This window comes from Peromyscus maniculatus, chromosome 9 (genome assembly GCF_049852395.1).
Source record: "Peromyscus maniculatus bairdii isolate BWxNUB_F1_BW_parent chromosome 9, HU_Pman_BW_mat_3.1, whole genome shotgun sequence".
Classification (NCBI taxonomy): domain Eukaryota; kingdom Metazoa; phylum Chordata; class Mammalia; order Rodentia; family Cricetidae; genus Peromyscus; species Peromyscus maniculatus.
The window spans coordinates 57,162,190-57,181,458 of record NC_134860.1 but is presented as its reverse complement, the minus strand read 5'-3'; the positions used below and the strand labels follow the sequence as shown (position 1 = coordinate 57,181,458).

General features: G+C 38.7%; 1 protein-coding gene across 1 annotated transcript in view; it reads left to right on the top strand.

The window, feature by feature from the left end:
* Positions 1-17,135, top strand: part of Setdb2 (SET domain bifurcated histone lysine methyltransferase 2) — a 38,457-nt gene extending 21,322 nt beyond the window's left edge. Inside the window, exons 7-14 of the mRNA XM_076545101.1 lie at positions 1,899-2,015; positions 3,884-4,053; positions 5,139-5,337; positions 6,238-6,337; positions 7,027-7,117; positions 9,490-9,830; positions 13,253-13,341; positions 15,510-17,135. Of these exons, the coding sequence (XP_076401216.1) occupies positions 1,899-2,015; positions 3,884-4,053; positions 5,139-5,337; positions 6,238-6,337; positions 7,027-7,117; positions 9,490-9,830; positions 13,253-13,341; positions 15,510-15,627 (1,225 nt within the window). The 3' untranslated portion in view covers positions 15,628-17,135. The remainder of the gene's footprint in view (positions 1-1,898; positions 2,016-3,883; positions 4,054-5,138; positions 5,338-6,237; positions 6,338-7,026; positions 7,118-9,489; positions 9,831-13,252; positions 13,342-15,509) is intronic.
* Positions 17,136-19,269: the final 2,134 nt, after the last annotated feature.

Here is a 19,269-nt window from a genome sequence, read left to right as displayed (position 1 = left end):
ACTACTATTCTTTAACCATTATATTGACATTCCATCAAGAAAATGAAAACATGTTCTGATATGTTAAGACCTTGAGAAACATTTTCTTTTAAAGATGTGTAATACATATACATCTGTAGGTTTGATGGTAATAGGGTAGATTTCTGTTATATGTATAGTTAACTACACAAATTTAACTGCCTATACTAAGTAAAAGAAAAAGGGAAGTTATTTTAATACAGTTTTCCCCTCATTATCTGAGAGGTATACTCAAGGGCCACTGAATGCTTAAAATCCTGTATTAGTAACAAAGTCTATTTATTTGTGCTTTTTTTTTACAAACTCCAAAGCATTGTAAGTATCTCTTTTTAAAACATATTTATTATTTATTTATTTACTTATTTATTTACTTATTTATTTATTTATTCATGCATTGGTGTTTTGCCATCATATATGCATGTGTGAGGGTGTCAGGTTCCCTGGAATTGGAGTCACAGACAGTTGTGAGCAGCCATGTGAGTGCTGGAAATCGAACCCTGGTCCCCTGGAAGAGCAGTCAGTCCTTTTAACCACTGAGCCATCTCTCCAGCCACCGCATTGCAAGTATCTTGATCTGATAATCAATATGGTTGTTTAGTGACTAACTAGCTGGTAAGCCATGGCATCTATCTGTCGTCATTTTTCATTTTGTATTGAAAAGATGGTGAAACTATGCATACTACAGCAGTTTCTTCCTTTGCAGTAGCTTCAGTTCCTATGGTCAACTGTAGTCTAGAAATATTGGACTGGAGAGATGTTTCAGAATTTAAGAGCACTGGCTACTCTTCAGAACACCCAGGTTTAATACACAACACCACATGTCAATTCACATCCAGTACCAAGGGATCCACTACCCTCCCTGGGCAGCAAGCGTCAGGCACACAAGTGGTGCACAGATACACATTCAGACAAAACACCCATAGACATTGATAATAAAAATAATAATAATAATAATAATAATAGTAATAGACATTAGGTGGAAAATTTCATATACATTCAATTAAGTTTTAAACTACATGCTGTTTGGAGTCATGTGATGGAATACCCCACTTTATCTCACCTGGAATGTGAATTATCTCTTTGTCCACAATGTTCACGACCTATCTGTCATATAACAGCTACATTGATTATCAGATCAAGTGTCATACTCTTAATACATTCAAGTAAGACTTATTTTACTTAATAATGGCCCCAGAGGATGCAAGTAATGATGTGCAGGAAAATAAAGCATGCAAGGGCAAACTAATTCTGGTATCGTGGCAATGTTTCAGAGTATTGGGAAAAGCACAAATAAATAGACTTTATAAACTAATACAAGATTTTAAGCATTCAGGGGTTGACTATAACTCTCAGCTAATGAGGGAATAACTATTAAAATAATCTATGATAGAAGAGCAGAACTAAGACTATCAGTAAACAAGCATCTGATGAGTAAAATATCCATTTTCAAAAGTTAAAACTCATATAATAAAATACCTGTTGCATGGCTAGATAGCTCAGTGCAGTTTATATTAGTTGTAATAAGCTTTTGGTTAGTATTATTTTCATATAGGCTGATTGTGTTTAGAAGAGTTTTCGTATAGTCCTTGAGCAAAGCCCCTCTTATAGATAAAGGTATGCCACTTTATTTTTTTTTTGGTTTTTCGAGCCAGGGTTTCTCTGTAGTTTTGGTGCCTATCCTGGATCTCACTCTGTAGACCAGGCTGGCCTCGAACTCACAGAGGTCCACCTGGCTCTGCCTCCCGAGTGCTGGGATTAAAGGTGTGCAGCACTGCTGCCCAGCAAGGTACACCATTTTTTAATGTCATTTACACTTTTACCAAGTCTCATAACTTGGTGATTTTTTATTCTGACTTCGCTATCCACTGCCTTTCTTTTAGAAAAAAATGTGCTTGTCTTCAGTTGACAGCAAAGAATGCGAAAGCATGGCCCCTGTCACCTGATGCAGTATGTACTGGATATAAATATAAAAGGCTGCAGAGACTTATACCTACTGGGTGAGTAACCTTAAGGATTTGTTGCAAGATGTTTGCGTCGGTGAAGGATGGTACTTTGGTATGTTGTGTGCATGGTGGGGTGGTAAACGTGCCTGTGTGTGTGCACACAACTGGGAGCCAGAGATCAAAGCCAGGTATCTTCCTCAGATACCGTCCACCTTATTTATTTTTTCAGATAAGGTCTCTCACTGAGACTGGAGCTTTCCATTTTGGCTAGACCGACTGGCCAGCAGGCCCCAGGATCCTCCTGTTTCTGCTGTCCTTGGATTACATATGTGATCCACCATTCCCAGCTTTCATAAGAGTTCTAAGGATCTGAGTTCAGGGCCTCATGCTTTCATAGCATGCATTTCAACCACTGATCCATCTCCTCAGGCCCATAGAGTGCTTTCTTTTATTTTGGTCTACAGTCTTATAGATTTTGTTTATATGTGTTTCTAATACTGAAAAATATAAATTACTAAGAGCTAATAACATGAAACCATATTTTATATTCTTAGAAATGGAAGTCAGAGATCACACGTATATCAAAATATACTCAAACACTCATCTGCTTCAAGCCTAACTGCTCAGGAAATAAGTGGGTCTGAGTACCATTTTCCCATTAAAACATATGCCTCCAGCACACAGCAGAGGCTGAACGATATTGAGTTAAAAACCAGCCTAAACCACATAGGGAAGCTGTTTCAAAAACAAATGAAGGGGCTGAGGAGCTGACTCAGTGGGAAAGCATGAGGACCTGAGTTCAAATACCCAGCACTTAGATAAAAAGCTATACATGCCTGTAACCCCAGAGCTATTAGAGGCTGAAGACATAGTGCCTCTGGGACTTGCTGGCCTTAGCTTGGCTTTAGGTTCAGTGAAGAGATCCTGTCTCAAAGGACTGAAGCAGAGAGTAGTAGAACACGACACCTGACATCCTTCTCTGGCTTCTGTGCTTGGATGGCTGTGTGCAACACATGCACTAGCATGATCCCCACCCCCACCCCCAAACACACACTAATAATATTATAAGTATATAATTTATTAAAAGAAAAAGTGAAATCAGGCGGTGGTGGCGCACGCCTTTAATCCCAGCACTTGGGAGGCAGAGGCAGGCAGATCTTTGAGAGTTCGAAGCCAGCCTGGTCTACAGTGCGAGATCCAGGAAAGGCACAAAGCTACACAGAGAAACCCTGTCTCGAAAAATAGAGAGAGAGAGAGAGAGAGAGAGAGAGAGAGAGAGAGAGAGAGAGAGAGAGAGAGAAAGTGATTGAAGAGACCTAATTTGTCAGTTGATTATTTTCAGCCTATCAAAATTGATGCTAAGTAATAACACCTATAGAACTACAATTAGAGTTTGATCCTATACATTTCCTTTACACATTTAAAAAGCTAACATTTACTGTGTACTGAGTACCATGTTACATATCTGGTAAATATTGTGGTGTGGATGTTGATGAAACAGCCCTATGGGTTAAGCTTTGTTATATAAACATCTCATTTGAGGTTGGAAAGATGGTTAAGTGGTCAAGAGTGCTGGCTGCTCTTCCAAAGGGCTCAGGTTCAAATCCCAGTACCCACATGAGAGTTCACATTGGGCTATACTTCTGGTCTCAGGGATCCAGTCCCTCTTTTGGTTTCTGTGGGCACTAGGCATGCAGGTGGTGCAGTTACTTTCACAGGGAAAATATTCTACACTTAAAAATAAATAAATAAAAATAAACTCCATTTTAAAAACAGAAACTATAGCTAGTAACCCTGGCAATCTAGCCCTAAGCTTTCACACTTCCCTCAGTTTAATTACTAGTTAAGTGAAATAGCAAGATACATTTCACTTTGCTTTTTAGGCTATCTAATTTATATTGTCTTATGTCTATGATTGCCAGCATTTTTGAATGCAACTTGTTGTGCAAGTGTAACCGTCAGTTGTGTCAGAACCGAGTTGTCCAACATGGTCCTCAGGTGAGGCTACAGGTGTTCAAAAGTGAGAAGAAGGGCTGGGGAGTACGCTGCCTGGATGACATTGACAGAGGGACATTTGTGTGCATTTATTCAGGTAAAGCAAAGCTTTGTTTGCTAATTATTTCCTAGTTGGATCTGTATACATCTGAATACACATTGTCCTTGTGAGCCATTGGCATCCTTTAGCAAGGTGCTGATCAACAAGATGTAGGGGAGCACCAGAGGAGACAAGTGACTGGATCTGGGGTCCCGAAGGGCTGAGATGCCATAGGTGCTTCAGAAAGAGGCACATTGTCTACAGATGCTCTAGAGGAAGGGAAGAAATGTTCTAAATAAAAAAACTAATAACTCACTAAAGGTAAAAACAACCAATCAAAAACTCCTCAGTGTTTTTTACAAATTAATATTGTAATGAATATTTGCATATGATGATTTAGACACTTACTTTAAGCATCTCACTTAGTTTCAGGGACTCCAGAGTAGGTCATGTGTGAATCTGTCACACACCACTAACATACTATCCAGCCTGCATAGACATTCATCGTATTTCTCAGACTAACTCTTGAGTGGAAGCTATTTCTACACCCTAAGTAGTGTCCAGGAAGCATTGTTGGCAGTCTGTCCAGAGCTAGAACATACAACTACGGTTGACCTAGAAAGATGAGTGGGAACATCTAGCCACTAATTCTAACTTAAGGAGTATGATTTTGAGTCTTGAAAGAAAATACATTAAATGAGCCACAGATTTTAATATTAAACTGAATATGAGCATAATAGTAGGTAGATGTCACAAATTTTAAATAGGTTAGTTTTTAAGAGTTTAAGGTTTTAAACTTTAAAAAATATTTAAACAAGTTTACTTTTCATTGTCTAGCGTACTTTTTTTGTTTTATATTACTATGGATCTCTTTCTTTTTAAAATACAAAAATTGACTGGTGCTTCTTCCAAATAGCTCATATTTATTCTCAATGTAGGACAGTAAGTCTCCCATTAGTCTTTTTTTAGTGCCATGGAACGATTTTCTTGGATGAGTTACCTATGTTCTAGAATTTGTAGGGTGACTTTATCGTTTCTAGAAATACAGTGCACTCAGAGTCTTTTATTTATAGAGAAGAGATGCCTACTTGCTGGTTGGTAGTGGTTGTTTTCTGTTTTGATCTCTATCTGTTTCATTTCAGGAAGATTACTAAGCAGAGCCACTCCTGAGAAAACTAATACTGATGAAAATGGAAGAGAACAACAAAACAGTGTAAAAAATATGCTTTCCAAAAAGAGGAAAATAGAAGATGCATGTTCAGATTGTGAAACACATCCTAGAAGTCCTAAAACTGAGAAGTGTCCTACTAAGTTTAGTAGTGATCTCAAAGAGCCTGTTATGTAAGTAAAAACTTCGGATCATGGTATACCCACTTGTTATGGATCAGAAGTGTTTGGGTCTTTTCCCCTCTATGTCTCTCTCTCTCTTCCCACCACCCCTCCCCTAAAACTCTTCTGATCTCACAAACTAAGTTTAACACTTCTAGATATCCAGCATCCTTACCTTGAAAATCCAGCCAACACATTTCCTTTGGTCCATTTCTGGGTTCACTGTGGATAACTTTCATCTGGCTCTTTATGAATGTTATAAATTTTAATTTTATTTTTGTATTTGGAAAGCTTTATTAGGGTCTCTTATTTTTGAAAAAACACATTTTAGCCGGGCTTTGGTGGCACACGCCTTTAATCCCAGTACTTGGAGGCAGAGGCAGTGGGATCTCTGTGAGTTTGAGGCCAGCCTGATTACAGAGCAAGATCCAGCACAGGCACCAAAACTACACAGAGAAACCCTGTCTCAAAAAAAAAACCCAAAAACCACATTTTAAAATTATTGGTAGTTAATGGTTACCTTTTCCTTCCTGCATTAGATAGTGTAGATGTAATATAGGTTCATTTCTTTTTTTAATGTTTTAATTTTATTTTATTTTATTTTATGTGTATTGGTGTTTGGCCTTACCACTTTTGTGCCTGGTGCACTCGGGTCAGAAGTGGGTTTTGAATTCCCAGGGACTGTAGTTACAAATTACAGATGATTATGAGCTGCCATGTGGGTGCTGGGAATTGAACCCAGGTCCTCTGGAAAAGCACCTAGTGCTTTTAACCAATGAGCCATTTCTCCAGTCCCTGGATTAATTTCTGACAATAAAGGAAGTTTATGAAATAGTGATATTACCTATATTTTATGGTCTAATAAAAGAAACTTTTAGTGATATACAGAATAATTTTTCTTTTCCTTTTCAGGGAAATGAACTACAGAAATATTTCAAGAACTCAGCGTCTCTCAGTCATTAGAAGCCCTAAATTCAAGACAGCTGTTTTTCATTACAATGAGAAAAGCATGGTAATAACTACAAGATCAAACTGAGCATAATGGCACCTTAGTCCATAGGTGTTGTCTGTGACTTTGGAAGCACTAGCCAAAGCAGCCACACTTCAAATCTTTCTTTTGGACTCTTAAAGATACATTACTCTAGAAGTTCTGCCCACATCACTGTGTAGGATCCTTAGTGTAATGCTAGCAAGGCTACAAAATCTTCCTGCAGTGCTAGTGCTTGGGAGGCCAATTCAGGAGGATCATGAGTTTGAAGTCAACTTGGGCTATATAGCAAGACACTATCTTGAAAAAAGAAGAGACATCTTTCAAAGGCCATTAACCATTATCTTACCTTTCTAGCCTCTACTAAAATGTTTATGCTACATAATACATGTAGGATTTATTTTATTGTTTTGAACATACAGGCTATTTGAGTCTGAGATACAGACAGATTTATTGTACTTTTAGCCCAAATAATATCTTGACAATTGTTGTAGTTGTAGCTTACTAAAGTGCCTAGAAGTGGGCAGTGTAAACGGGGCACATGTGCTGGCTCCACTTATTTCAAGGCTCCTTACAGTACCAACCTTGTGCCTTTTCAAAACTAACCTACTATATACGGCCTAGAAAGAGTGATCCTTGGTGAAAGAGGCCCAGCTGCTAAGCACTTTTTCCTGATTTAGAGAATACAGCTGTCTTTCTTACTTTCTTTGAAGGGATTTGTTTCCTCAGAATCTACCACTCCTGAAGATAAGAATGGATTTAAACCAGCTCACGAACACATAAACTCTAAAGCTAGAGCTCACGGTAGGCTTTATTTCCTTATGGCTGTCTATCTCCCTTGCCTCTTTGTCCCTTTTATTCAGTATCTACCACTTCTTTCCATAGACTTCATAACAAATTGAATGGGTTTGCCATGTGGAAACTGGTAAATTGTATTCCAAATCTGGCCTGCCAGATGTTAATTATCGTTGGTAAAAGAATGCTTTTTACATTTTTAAATAGTTGAAAAATGAGACAGTGCATAATATTTCATGACATTTGAGAATTTTATGAACTTACAACACCAGTGTCTGTCAATAAAGTTTTAGTTGAATAAATAGCTTCAGGCATTGATTTACCTGTTTCTGCTTTCCCTCTACATCAGCATACTTGAATAGTCACAACAGAGATCATAGAATTAGAAATCCTTGATGACTAGTCCTACATTTATAGGCGCTTGTAGACTTCTGGTCTGGTTTCAGCAATGACCTACTACATGGCAGAAGGGATAGAGTGGATGGCTCTGACTGCATGGTCCATAGGTGGTGTCTGTGACTTTGGAAGCACTAGCCAAAGCAGCCACACTTTTTGGACTCTTAAAGATACATTACTCTAGAAGTTCTGCCCACACCACTGTGTAGGATCCTTAGTGTAATGCTAGCAAGGCTACAAAATCTTTTCCCACAGAGTACTGTCTTTCAGAGGATATCCTCTACATGATAAATGTTACAACTTGGGCAGACCTGGGTCTGGGAACTTTTGTATTTTGATGAATCCCTTAGTAGAGAGATATGGATGACAGATGCCCTGTTTTGGAGCACAGGCCTGCCACTAATGCCTCTTCTCCCATTTCATACCCATAATCTGCAACCCTAACTCCTCACCTAGTATTAGAGGATAGATTGGTGGAGGTATGGTTGTTCCTTACTGGGAAATTCTATTAAGAAAGAGCATTTTATAATAGTTATTTTACCCTTTAATACACATCAGCCATAATGAGTACAGTTGCTTTGGCTCTGTCTATTTTCATCAGTTGCTAAGTATATGTAGCAGGCAGTCCAAATAATGACACTATATAGCTAGTAGAATCTATCAGAAATCTTTGACTAAAATACAAGTACTGTAGGATCAGCATCCACATGATAATGATTAAACCATGAGCTTTTATTTTTTTAGTAAGTAGAATTTCTTTCTAAAAATATTTTTAATTAATAGTTACATGTATTTATGAGTATGATATGATATTCAGTATACAGTGTGTAATGATCATTTAAAATGGTCCTTATTGGAAATAGACCATTGATTACTGGCAACCATTGCTCTTACTGTGCCATCTGGGACATGAGAATTACACCTCCTGTCCTACTGCATCCCTGCACTTATTAGCCACCTCACTCTGCCCCTCTTCCTCAGATCCTTCCCAGGCTCCAGTAACCACTATTCTGCTCCTGACTTCTTTGAGATTAATTTTATTTTCCTTTAATACTTTCAAAGATTTTTGCCCCCCCCCTTTTAAAAAAATATTTACCCATTTATTTGAAGGAAAGGAATGTTTCCTTTGTACACATGTACACATGCCATGGCATGCCAAGGTCAAGAGAACAGTTTTTGAGAATCTGTTCTTTCCTTCTACCACATGGGGTGCCAGGGATTGAACTCAGGACTTCAGACTTGGCAGCAAGTACTTTTACCCACTATACCATATCGCCAGCCTAAGATCAACTTTTTAACTAAAGTATAATTTTAGGGGAGAGCACTGAATTATATGGGCATGAGTGGTTTTTGTTTTTTTTTAAGTACATGAATTTAGTTATTCTGTCTGACATGTATGCATACTTTGGATGTTCACAAAGGGTTATGTTTACAAAAACTGACTAAGTATATCACTTTTATTGGTTTATAAAAGTACAATTTTTGACTGGTCATTTAAAAAAGGCACCAAACATCAGTATGTACAAGGCCCTGGAAACACAGTTGTTTTTGCTGGAGTTTGAAAAAAAGAACTCCTGACAGAGTTGTCTTAGAACTATGGTATGTTAAAGGCCTAGCCACTCTCTGTTACATGAGTCTAGAATATACTTAAATGCAGATTCCAGAGTCGATGAAAGGAAAGCTACATTTTTTGGATTTTATATTAAATACATTAATGAGGAACCAACAGGTAGATTCATTAAAAGCTATGATGCCACAGAAAGAAAACATGCTTTAGAAGCTGGGCACACCTGTGTGTTTCTGTATTCTCTGTATGAGTCAGGAAGGTCTTTTTAGTCCTTGAGACTCAGTGTTTTCATTTATAAAAGTCGAGTAATACTGCCTACCTTAATGCGTGATAAGGATTAGTACTAATTAAAGCAACTGTCATCTAACTTAATTATAAGTATATGGCCTGACAATTCCTTCTTAACAATGTCTACTAGAGGACTTAAGTTCAAACCAAGTTGGATATTCTGAAGACAGACAGCTGATTGAATCAGATGTGATAGAAGTAACTAAAAGTCAAGAAGACACTTCACCAGAGGGCAGGTGTAAGCACGTAGCCACATCGAATAATGAGAATACTAAAAAGGTGCTTGAAGTTCCAGTAAAAACATCCCAAGAAGGAGAATCGGCAGACTCTCAAAGTCAGCAGGTCTTCTGTGATAAGGAGTTGCCAAGTGAAAGGATGAAGACTTCGTCCCCTTCTCTAGCGAGGCTCAGTAAAGAGAATGTGTTTCTTTTGGATGCTTCAAAAGAAGGAAATGTGGGCCGCTTCCTTAATGTGAGTATCAAGGGTGGAGATGCCTGTTTCTAAGCACTCCTTTCCTTAAAGTTTATCAGGATGATAGGATTAATAGATTCTAAAGACAGACGAAGGCAGTCCTCTGTGTGCCTCTGCATGCTACTTCTTGATGCTTAATTCCTACTGCTAATATGGGAGTGACTATTTAGGGTTTTTTGAGGCTCATCCTAATTAATATAAGCTGCTTGAAAGTGCTTGAAACATTTACATTAGAAAACTTATATAACTGGAGAGTTTTCTCTCTGGGTCCCACCAAGCCCCAGCAGTCTGACAGCCCACTTATAAAATAAACACACAGACGCTTATATTGCTTACAAACTGTATGGCCATAGCAGGCTTCTTGCTAACTGTTCTTATATCTTAAATTAACCCATTTTTATTGATCTATAAGTTGCCACGTGGCTCATGGCTTATCGGTACCTTACATCTTGCTCGTCATGGCGGTGGCTGGCAGGTCTCTCTTCCCTTCCTGTTTACTCAATTCTCATCTCTTCTTGTCCTGCCTGTACTTACTGTCTGGCTATTGGCCAATCAGTGTTTTATTTATATAGAGCGATATCCACAGCAAACTTAAGAGATGGCTGGGCATGGTGGCTCATGCCTGTAATCCCAGTCCTTCTCAGGCTGAGGCAGGAGGATTTCCTGAGTTTTAGACTAGCCTGGGTACAGTGTGAGAACCTGTCTTCAAAACACAAAACAAAACATAAAGTCAAGGAAAAGTAAATTCATCAATCAGTGTTCAGGGCTGGGAAGATGGCTCAGTAAGGGCTTGCCAAGCATGAGGACTTGAGTTTGGATCCCAGCACCCACATAAAAAGCTGGTATGGCCATGTGCATGCTTATAACCCCAGCACTCTTGGGGGTAGAGACAGAGGCTTGCTAGGTCCAGTTTCAGTGAGAGATGCTCTCTCAAGGGATTATGGTGGAACATGATAGAGCTGCATACCCAACATCCTCTGGCTTCCTCATATATACACAGATGTGTGCCTGTGTGTACACAGGCACACAATACCACACATAGTATATCATGATATACAGAGAGATATACACAAAACAAGCATCATGGCATGCACTTGTAATCCTAGCACTGGGGAGAAGACAGGAAGATGCTGGGGCTTACTGGCTGATCTAGCCAATCAAGCTCCAAGTTCAATGAGACCTTTTCTCAAAAAATAGGTTACAAAAATTAGTGTATGTATGAAAAAGGTGAAGAGCAATCAAGACTTCTGACATTTGATTTTCAGCTTCTATAGACAGGTGCATGCACGTTTTCACATACATGTGTGCACAAAACACACAGTATTCAAATTCAACTGTCCAAGTTGCACAAAAAAATTAAATAGGAAATAATCATCATTCAGACTTAGTGATGGACATATTCAAGGATATTAGAGAGACTTGGTATCTTTATGAGTCTTGTGATGGTAATAGATGTCAATATTGAGAAGACAGTGGGCATCTAAGAAGTGCTGAAATGGTGGTATTTAGAGTACTGTCATGTTACAAGCCTTGGAAAGAGGTTACATGGCTATGTTGAGAAAAATTGACCACTTACATATGTCTCCTCTTCAAAGAAGGTGCTGGTTTGGATTAGGATATAATATTATATTGTGTATACTCTTCATGTTAAAACTCTGAGCCAGGCGGTGGTGGCGCACACCTTTAACCCCAGCACTCAGGAGGCAGAGGCAGGCGGATCTTTGTGAGTTCAAGGCCAGCCTGGTCTACAAAGCGAGTTCCAGGAAAGGCGCAAAACTATACAGAGAAACCCTGTCTCGAAAAAGCAAAAAAAAAAAGAAAAAAGAAAAAAAAGAAAAACAAAACTCTGTAAATATTTGTTTATTTTCAAGGCCTTTTCCATGTATGTATGTATGTATTTTGTTTTTTCAGGACAGGGTTTCTTTTATGTATAGTTCTGGCTGTCCTGGAACTTTGTAGACCAGGCTAGCCTCAAACTCAGAGATCTGCCTGCCTCTGCTTCCCAGTGCTGGGACTAAAGAAAGATGTATGTGGGCACTGCTCAGCTAAGGCCTTCCTTTGAAAAGTATTATGCTGCCAATTTCCCTGACCCCATTCTGTGACTCTTTGTTTATTCTGCCCCCACCTCATCCCCAGCTCTGCAAATGCAAGGAAATGCATATGTGGTGTTCTTTCTTGTATGGCTTATTCACTTTGTGAGTGTCTAAGTGCATGGGGTGGCCTGCATGCACATGTGTGCCTGTGTGTTTGGGAGCCAGAGGTCAATCCTAAGTTGTTCCTTTAGTGCCATTCACCTTAGTTTTTTAAAACAAGATTATTCATTGGCCTCCAACTCACCAATCAGGCTGGGCTGTCTGGCAGCAAGCCCCAGGGATCCTGCTCTCTCTACCTTCCCAGTCCTGATATCGCAACCATGTGCCGCCACACCTGGCTTTTTCACCTGGGGTCTAGGGATTGAGCTCAGGTCTACTTGCTTGCATAGCAAGTATATTACTGATTGAGCTCTCGCGCTCTCTCTCTCTCTCTCTCTCTCTCTCTCTCTCTCTCTCTCTCTCTCTCTCTCTCTCTCTCTTTCCCCCAAGACAGTATTTCTCTATAGTTCTGGCTATTCTGGTACTTGCTTTGTAGACCAGGCTGGTCTCAAACTCAGAGAAATCTCCCTTCCTCTGCTTCCCGAGTGCTGAGATTAAAAGCATGCATCACCACCGCCCAGCTTGAGCTATTTCTCATATTCACTCTTTGAGTTAACAATACTATCTTGAAGATCATTATGTATCAGTGCAGAGGAGCTCCTGGTACTTTTCTTTTTTACATTTAGTTATTTATTTTGTATGTGGGGTGGGTATACATACATGTCACATGCATGTGTGGAGGTTAGGGAACAACTTGAAAAGTTGGTACTCCCCTTTTTACCATGTAAGTTCCAGGAATCAAACTCAAGTTGTCAAGCTTGTTGGCAAATGCCTTTACCTACTGAGCCATCTCTCACTGGCCCTGATTCTTCTTGTTAGCATGTTTCTCCTTTTATGCTGTATGGAATTTCTTTGTGTCATTCTTAAGTAGCTTTCTATAGGTAAGTATTATTTCCAAATGTTTCCTGTTTTAAAACTGTTTATTAACAATCTGACACATAGATACTTATGCAGATGGCTCTGTACAGTACACTTTTTAATATAGTGTTGTTGAGTCGAAAGATAAATGCATTTATAATATTAAGTACTGACAAACAATCCCCATTTAAGGGGTTCTATTTTATATTTCAGCAAGATACCTGAATGGCTTTACTGAATGGGTTCAAAATGAGAAAGATGAAATCAGTGAGATATGTAGGAAACAGTGATATTCATATACTTTAAATAACAAGGTTCTAAATTTTATGCTGTGTGTAACCTTTGTGTTTAATTCTTTTTGTTTTTAAACAGCATAGTTGTTCCCCAAATCTCTGTGTACAGAACGTTTTTGTAGAAACACATGACAGGAATTTCCCACTGGTCGCCTTCTTCACCAACAGGTTTGCAGTTGTTTTACTTATACAATTTAATGCTGCAGCTATGACTTTTAAAATAGTAAATATGAAAAAAGTATGAAAAGATGAAACATAGCCCTAAATATCAAGGTATCCTAAAGTAGTCAGTTATCCGAAACTGTTAACTAGTCAGTTAAAAATTTAAACCATTGGAATTTCTATTATTATTCTCATTTAGAATTAATTTCTTAAGGGGCTGAGGACATCAGATTACATAGTTCAGTTCAGAGGAACGTGAGGAAGAGTGTTGTATCATTTTTGTTTTGATCAAAAGAGTTCCCATTTGTATTATGCATATTCATAATATAGTATTAAAACAAACTTCCTATAAACATTTTCTTTTACAACACTTAATAACATTGTATATGTTGGAGAAAGCCTTCAGTAATTTTGCAGAAGAGATTCATTTAGCTTTCGGTTGTTTTTGTGACAAGGTCTTGCCATTTACCCTTTGCTGACCTGGGACTCAGTACATAGCCCAGGTTGGCCATGAACTCTTTGTTGTTTTGTTTTGTGTTGTGTTGTTTTGAGACAGTGATTCTTTGTGTAATTTGCTGGAACTCAGATCCGCCTACCTCTTCCTCTTGAGTGCTGGGATTGAAGGCCTCACCTAGACCTTTACTTTTCTTTTTTTTAAGATAATTTTTTAATCTACTTCAAATGTACTCCCAGATCCACAGAAAGATTTAATAATCTTTAAAATTGTTTAAAAGTATTAGTAAGAAAATGTAAGAGTTTTAGTTATGAAGAAACAGGGTGTGGACATGAATTAGCATTTTAAAAGTAAAGTAGCTTATAGACTGGGGATACAGCCTGGCATTAGAACACCCAACATGCACAAAGCTATGGCTCTGACCACTGGCACAGGTAGAAAGAGTGGATGAGTGCTGCAGAGGTAAGGTGTAGTCAGTGCTGTGAGACAGCATGTCAGGGATCACTGTGGAGATAGATGTATGCATTATTTTAGAACAAATGACAAGATTGACTTGGTTTTAGGACACTGGCCATCAAATACATATGACACCTACACTTGAATTTCTAGAAAAGGGCAAATGCCAACTGTCTTGAAAGGGTCGATGTTAGGAGATCCTGGTCCATCACATGATCACCATAGCCAGGTAGAAAAATCTGAGGAAAACAGTGGAACTGGCTGCATACCTGTACAGGGAACACTTCTTGGACAGCCTGTTGCCGGGTGATACAGACCCAGGATTGTTTACATATGTCATGTTCACAGTTGCATCCATTGAAGGAAGATAGACAGGTACTGAATGACTCCAGGATGTAGATCCCTCCATTCAGACAGCAAGATTTATTTAGCAACTTGCTGCAGGTTCTTCCTGGTTCTGAATGTAGTCATCTCTGACTGCCAGGTCTTCCAGAGATAGAATAATAGCTCACAGCCCAACACAGCAATGAGTCCCGATTCAGAGGTGCTGGAACTGGCCACAAGCAAAACAATACTGAATGAGAAGTGCACTATCTTCCAGTTCTTAAAAATGTAGGAGAAAAATACAAAAAGAAAAATATTGAGGAAAAAAATTAGTAAATGGCTTTAATTCACAAAATCGTTGCCAAAACACCCAAAGGAAAACATTAATATCCTGAAGTAAAAATAGCAATTGAAAAAGAAAGCTATCTCACATAAGAAATATGCCCATTTCCTGTATCTTTTTTTTTCCTTTTTCTTTTTTTCTTTTTGGTTTTCTCAAGACAGGGTTTCTCAGTGTAGTTTGGTGCCTGTCCTGGATCTCGCTCTGTAGAACAGGCTGACCTCGAACTCACAGAGCTCCACCTGGCTCTGCCTCCCAAGTGCTGGGATTAAAGGCGTGTGCTACCGCCGCCCGGCTTCCTGTATCTTTTTTAATGTCTGAATTATTCCATTTGCTTGTGTGCCACGGCCTTCACGTTTATAAAACACCATTCCTCATAGACAGACAGACTTTCTTACACAGGATTTTGGGAGAGTTGAAATAAAAGTCAAATGATTACTCCTAATAAAGTTTATCTTAAATGGTGGATGATGTAGAGAGAGAGAATAGATGAACTTTAGGATGGTTAATTTTGTCAATATGAAAATTGGCATATTCAAGGTTGATTCATGTGGAATTATTTAGAATGATTTATGATTCTTTTTTATTTCTACTTTCTAGGTATGTGAAAGCAAGAACAGAACTAACATGGGATTATGGTTATGAAGCTGGGACCATACCTGAAAAGGAAATCCTCTGCCAATGTGGGGTTAATAAGTGTCGGAAAAAAATAATATAATTGATGTCTATTCAGGAAATTATCTGGTCAAGCTGGAACTACATCAGTTGTCAATGAAATCTTGTTTAATCCTTCTGTTTCCCTTGGTCAGGGTATTCATGTTTTATGTATAATTTTGTATAACTTAGGTCAGAAACAAAATGAGAACACTCTCATATACATCAAGTATCACTTGTTATTGTTAATCAACTTTACATTAGTAGAATGTAAATAGTATATTTTATGTACATACCACTGTATAATTTGTATTTTATATATTAAGACAAAAATTATAATAGAATTTGTATGTTTCTAAATTGTTTTGTGATTATTACTTTTAATTTATGTTCCAAAGGACCAAATTTTACATCTTTAACCTACAAAGTTGGTATTAAATTCCTGGCAATTCATTGACCATTATGAACTACAAATGAGGGGCAAGAATGTGTAGGCGAACTTTATGCACATTAATTGAAAGTATTCTTCTTTGTTGGGAATTGAACCCATGGCCTCTTGCATGCTAGGCAGTTACTCTACCACAAAGCTACATCTTCAGCCCTTTAAAGTTATTTATTACTTCATTGTCCCATTAACCACTCCAGTAGGAGACCATTCTGGACACACTTTTTGAAGATGAAACTTCATTTCCAGATTTGCTGTAGTGCCTTGGTGCACAAGACAAAAGCACAGAAACCTGGAAGAACATTAATACTTTTTTCTACACAGAGTAGAGCTACAAGTAAAGGGAATCTTGAAGCTAGTCAAAATTGTGTTATGTAGAATGAAAGGAATCTCATTAAATAGGGAACAACAGTTTGAGCTGCAGGCAAGTGAGTCAAGATATTCACAGCAATGATGCAAGGGCTTTAGTAACTGTTAGTTACTGTGTGTATCAATTAGACAAACACATTAGGAACTAACACTAGTTTCTAATGATACATCAGTGTTTTATGAAGTGAGGAGACTTGATTGTTAGGGGAACTTGTTTGGTCCAAAGGGGACTTTTGTGAAACAGCCTCTGTGTCCTCAAGGTCTCCCTTTGGAGTCCATTTGACTTCCAGAAAAAGGAGTTTTATCAATGGCATCCTTTGGAGAAAGTTCTCCAGAAACCTTGATCTACATTACCTCATGTTGGGCCACCGCCAACACTCTCCAGTTGATAGCCTAGACTTCTACTTTTCTGTTTTTCCTCCAAAGTGGATGGAACAATAACTTGAAAACGAAACTGAGAAGTAAATGTGTTGAGACTCCATGCTTGGGATGTCTGTTTTAGACTTTAGTGGTGTTTTGGCAGGGTGTCAAAAGTCAAGGTGTACTTGACTTTTGGAGTGTTGCCGTTGTCCCGCTGTGCTGTCTCTAGGAAAGGTTTGTTTTCACCCCTTCTGTCGAGTGCGTGGTGAGTTTTCAGGCTGAAAACTTTGTCCTTCCATGTAAGAAAACCTTAAACAGTTTAAAGATTTCTATTCTCTTTGGAATTAGTTACCTAAATGTTAGAATTAAAAATTGGCTTTCTGATTTTTTTAATGTAATACTTTTACTAATTCTTTGAGAATTTCATACAGTGTACTTTGGTCATATTTGCCTATATCCATCCACTATCTTCCCACTTCCAACTTCATGTTTTGTTTTTTGTATTTTTTTTTTAAAAATAACCCACCAACTTCAATTTACACTGCCCACATGCTCCTGAGTATGTGGCCACCAGGTGCCATACCCTTAAAGAAAACTTACTTTCGGGGGCTGGAGAGATGGCTCAGTGGTTAAGAACACAGACTGCTCTTCCAGAGGTCCTGAGTTCAATTCCTAGCACCCACATGGCAGCTCACAACTCTCTGTAACTCCAGGATCCAATATCCTCAAATACATACAGGCAAAATGCCAATAAAATAAAAAGAAAACTTACTCTCCTTGCACCCAAAGCCATAAACTATGATAATATCTCCTCAGGGTTGGGGCTCACGAGCTCTACCTCATGCTAGAAGGCTGACCAGTTTGATCTTTTGCAGGCAGCCACAGCTGCTGTAAGTTCACGACAGTAGAGAACCTGTCATGTCCAGAAGACCATTTCCATTTAGTCCTTCCTGAATTCTAGCATTTGCAGTCATTCTGCCCTTTCTTCTGTAACAATTCCTGAGCCAGCTTTCTGACTTTTTAAAATTATAACTGTAACACAAATTTAAAAGGTCTTATCATAAAAAACCCAGAGCCAGACACTGGGGTGAAAGCTGAAAGATCAGAGAAGCAGAACAGCCAACCACTAGCTTACCTCTACAAAATCCTCAGCCTCAAGAGATCGAGTTCCTGTTTCCTCATATATACCTTATATACCTTATATACCTTTCTGTGTCCTGCCATATTACTTCCTGGGATTAAAGCAAAGGCATGGGATCTCAAGTGCTAGGATTAAAGGTGTGAGCCACCACTGCTTGCTTCTGTTCCTCTCATGTAGCCCAGTGTGGCCTTGAACTCACAGATATCCAGATCTATCTCTGCCTCCTGAGTCACAGGATTAAAGGTGTGTGCCACCACTACCTGACCTCTATGTCTAATTTAGTGGCTGGCTCTGTCTTCTGATCCCTAGGTAAGCTTTACTGGGGTACACAATATATCACCACATATAACTTTGTTTTTTGAGATAATAAATTTACATAATTTTCCCCTTCCCTTTTCTCTCTCCAATACCTCCAAGTACCCTGCCCCCTTGTTCTCTGTCAAATTTTTTTCTTTAATTATGTGTGTGTATATTTATTTAGGAATATATATATGAATATGTGCATACTCCTAAATAAATAAATACATACTGCTCAGTCTATAGAATGTTACTTGTATGCACACGTTTTCAAGGTTGGTATTGGATAACCAGTTGAGGCGGTTTTCCCTGGGGAAGACTATTTCTTCTGCTTTCAGCATTCCTCAGTAACCTGTAGTTCTTTGTCTAGGGTTGAGGCCTTCTGAGCTTTTCCCTTTTCATGTTAGCATGTCTTTTGGTGTTGTCCTTGTTCAGCTGATGTTTAGGCAGCCATGTGGTGAGACTTCATGGCTGTAGCTTCCCTGTTGTTTCTAGGAAATACTGTCTCAGAGCAGACTTCTGTTCCTCTGGCTTTAATCTTTCTGCCTCCTCTTCCACAATGATGCTTAGGTGGAGGAATTGTGTTGATGTATTTGTTGGGACTGGGCTCTACAACTGCATTGTGATCAGCTATCGTCTATAATGCTCTCCATCTGTTTTTGCAAAGAGAAGATTCTTGGATGAAGGGTAGAGCTATATTTATCTATGTGTATAAGGACAGATGTTTAGAATGTATTAGGGATTGTGCTGGTTTGGTAAAGTAGCAGCTGTAGGTTCTTCAAGATCCATGATTTCACTAGCCTTGGAAAATTGGCTAGATTTCCAGTACCAGGCATGATTTTCTTCTTGTTGAGCAGGTCTTAAGAACAATTACAGAGCTGTTAGTTACTGTGTATATTGATTAGACAGACCTATTAGGAACTAACACCAAGTTTGCAATGATACATTGGTGTTGCATTAAGACAAGAAATAAAAGCACTCCCCCTTGGAGTCATTTTACCAAGAGTGAGTCCAGGTTTGAATTCTCTACTTCATGTTCCCTGTATCACCCATCTTCTGTCTGTTGCATGAGTCTGAATCTGTGCCTGCCTGAA